Below are 1,076 nucleotides of genomic sequence, written 5' to 3' on the forward strand. Positions count from 1 at the left end.
TTGCAGAGGAATAAATTTGAGAGCCTTCCCAAGGTAAGCTTCATGACTAGCCATATGAAATCACTGAAATACTTGGACATGAGCAACAACTTGCTGCGTCACGATGCAGCTGATGTGCAGTGCCAATGGGCTGAGTCTCTGACAGAGTTGGACCTGTCTTCAAATCAGTTGACGGATGCTGTGTTTGAGTGCTTGCCAGTCAATATCACAAAACTCGACCTACAAAACAATCAGATCAGCAGTGTCCCCAAGGGGATGGCTGAGCTGAAATCCTTGAAAGAGCTGAACCTGGCATCGAACAGGCTGGCTGACCTGCCGGGGTGCAGTGGCTTTACATCCCTGGAGTGCCTGAACATAGAGATGAATTTGATCCTCACCCCATCTGCCGACTTCTTCCAGAGCTGCCCAAGGGTCAGGGAGCTACAAGCTGGGCACAACCCGTTCAAGTGCTCCTGTGAACTGCAAGACTTCGTCCGCCTGGAGAGGCGGTCTGGGGGGAAGCTGGCTGGCTGGCCGGCGGCGTACATGTGCGAGTACCCGGAAGACTTGCGAGGAACGCAGCTGAAGGACTTCCACCTGACTGAACTGGCTTGCAACACGGTGCTCTTGCTTGTGACAGCTCTGGTGCTGACGCTGGTGCTGGTGGCTGTCGTGGCCTTTCTGTGCATCTACCTGGATGTGCCGTGGTACCTGCGGATGACATGGCAGTGGACGCAGACGAAGCGGAGAGCGTGGCACAACCACCCCGAAGAGCAGGAGACCGTTCTGCAGTTTCACGCATTCATTTCCTACAGCGAGCGCGATTCGTTGTGGGTGAAGAACGAGCTGATCCCGAACCTGGAGAAGAGGGAGGGCTGTGTACAGCTGTGCCAGCATGAGAGAAACTTTATCCCCGGCAAGAGCATTGTGGAGAACATCATTAACTGCATTGAGAAGAGCTACAAGTCGATCTTTGTGTTGTCTCCCAACTTTGTGCAGAGCGAGTGGTGTCACTATGAGCTGTACTTTGCCCATCACAAATTATTCAGTGAGAATTCCAACAGCTTAATCCTCATATTACTGGAGCCAATCCCTCC

At 52.8% G+C, this 1,076-nt stretch overlaps 1 protein-coding gene across 1 annotated transcript; it reads left to right on the forward strand.

Moving 5' to 3' along the window:
* Window positions 1–6: 6 nt before the first annotated feature.
* On the forward strand, window positions 7–1,071 carry LOC104154697 (toll-like receptor 6; the record flags this gene model as incomplete). Its single annotated transcript, XM_009708699.1, has 1 exon — window positions 7–1,071. A coding segment is annotated over exon 1 (1,029 nt), but the record flags the coding sequence as incomplete, so codon positions are not given.
* Between the last annotated feature and the right edge of the window lie 5 nt (window positions 1,072–1,076).

This window comes from Cariama cristata, unplaced genomic scaffold (assembly GCF_000690535.1).
Source record: "Cariama cristata isolate BGI_N322 unplaced genomic scaffold, ASM69053v1 C10980698, whole genome shotgun sequence".
In the NCBI taxonomy this organism is placed as follows: Eukaryota; Metazoa; Chordata; class Aves; order Cariamiformes; family Cariamidae; genus Cariama; species Cariama cristata.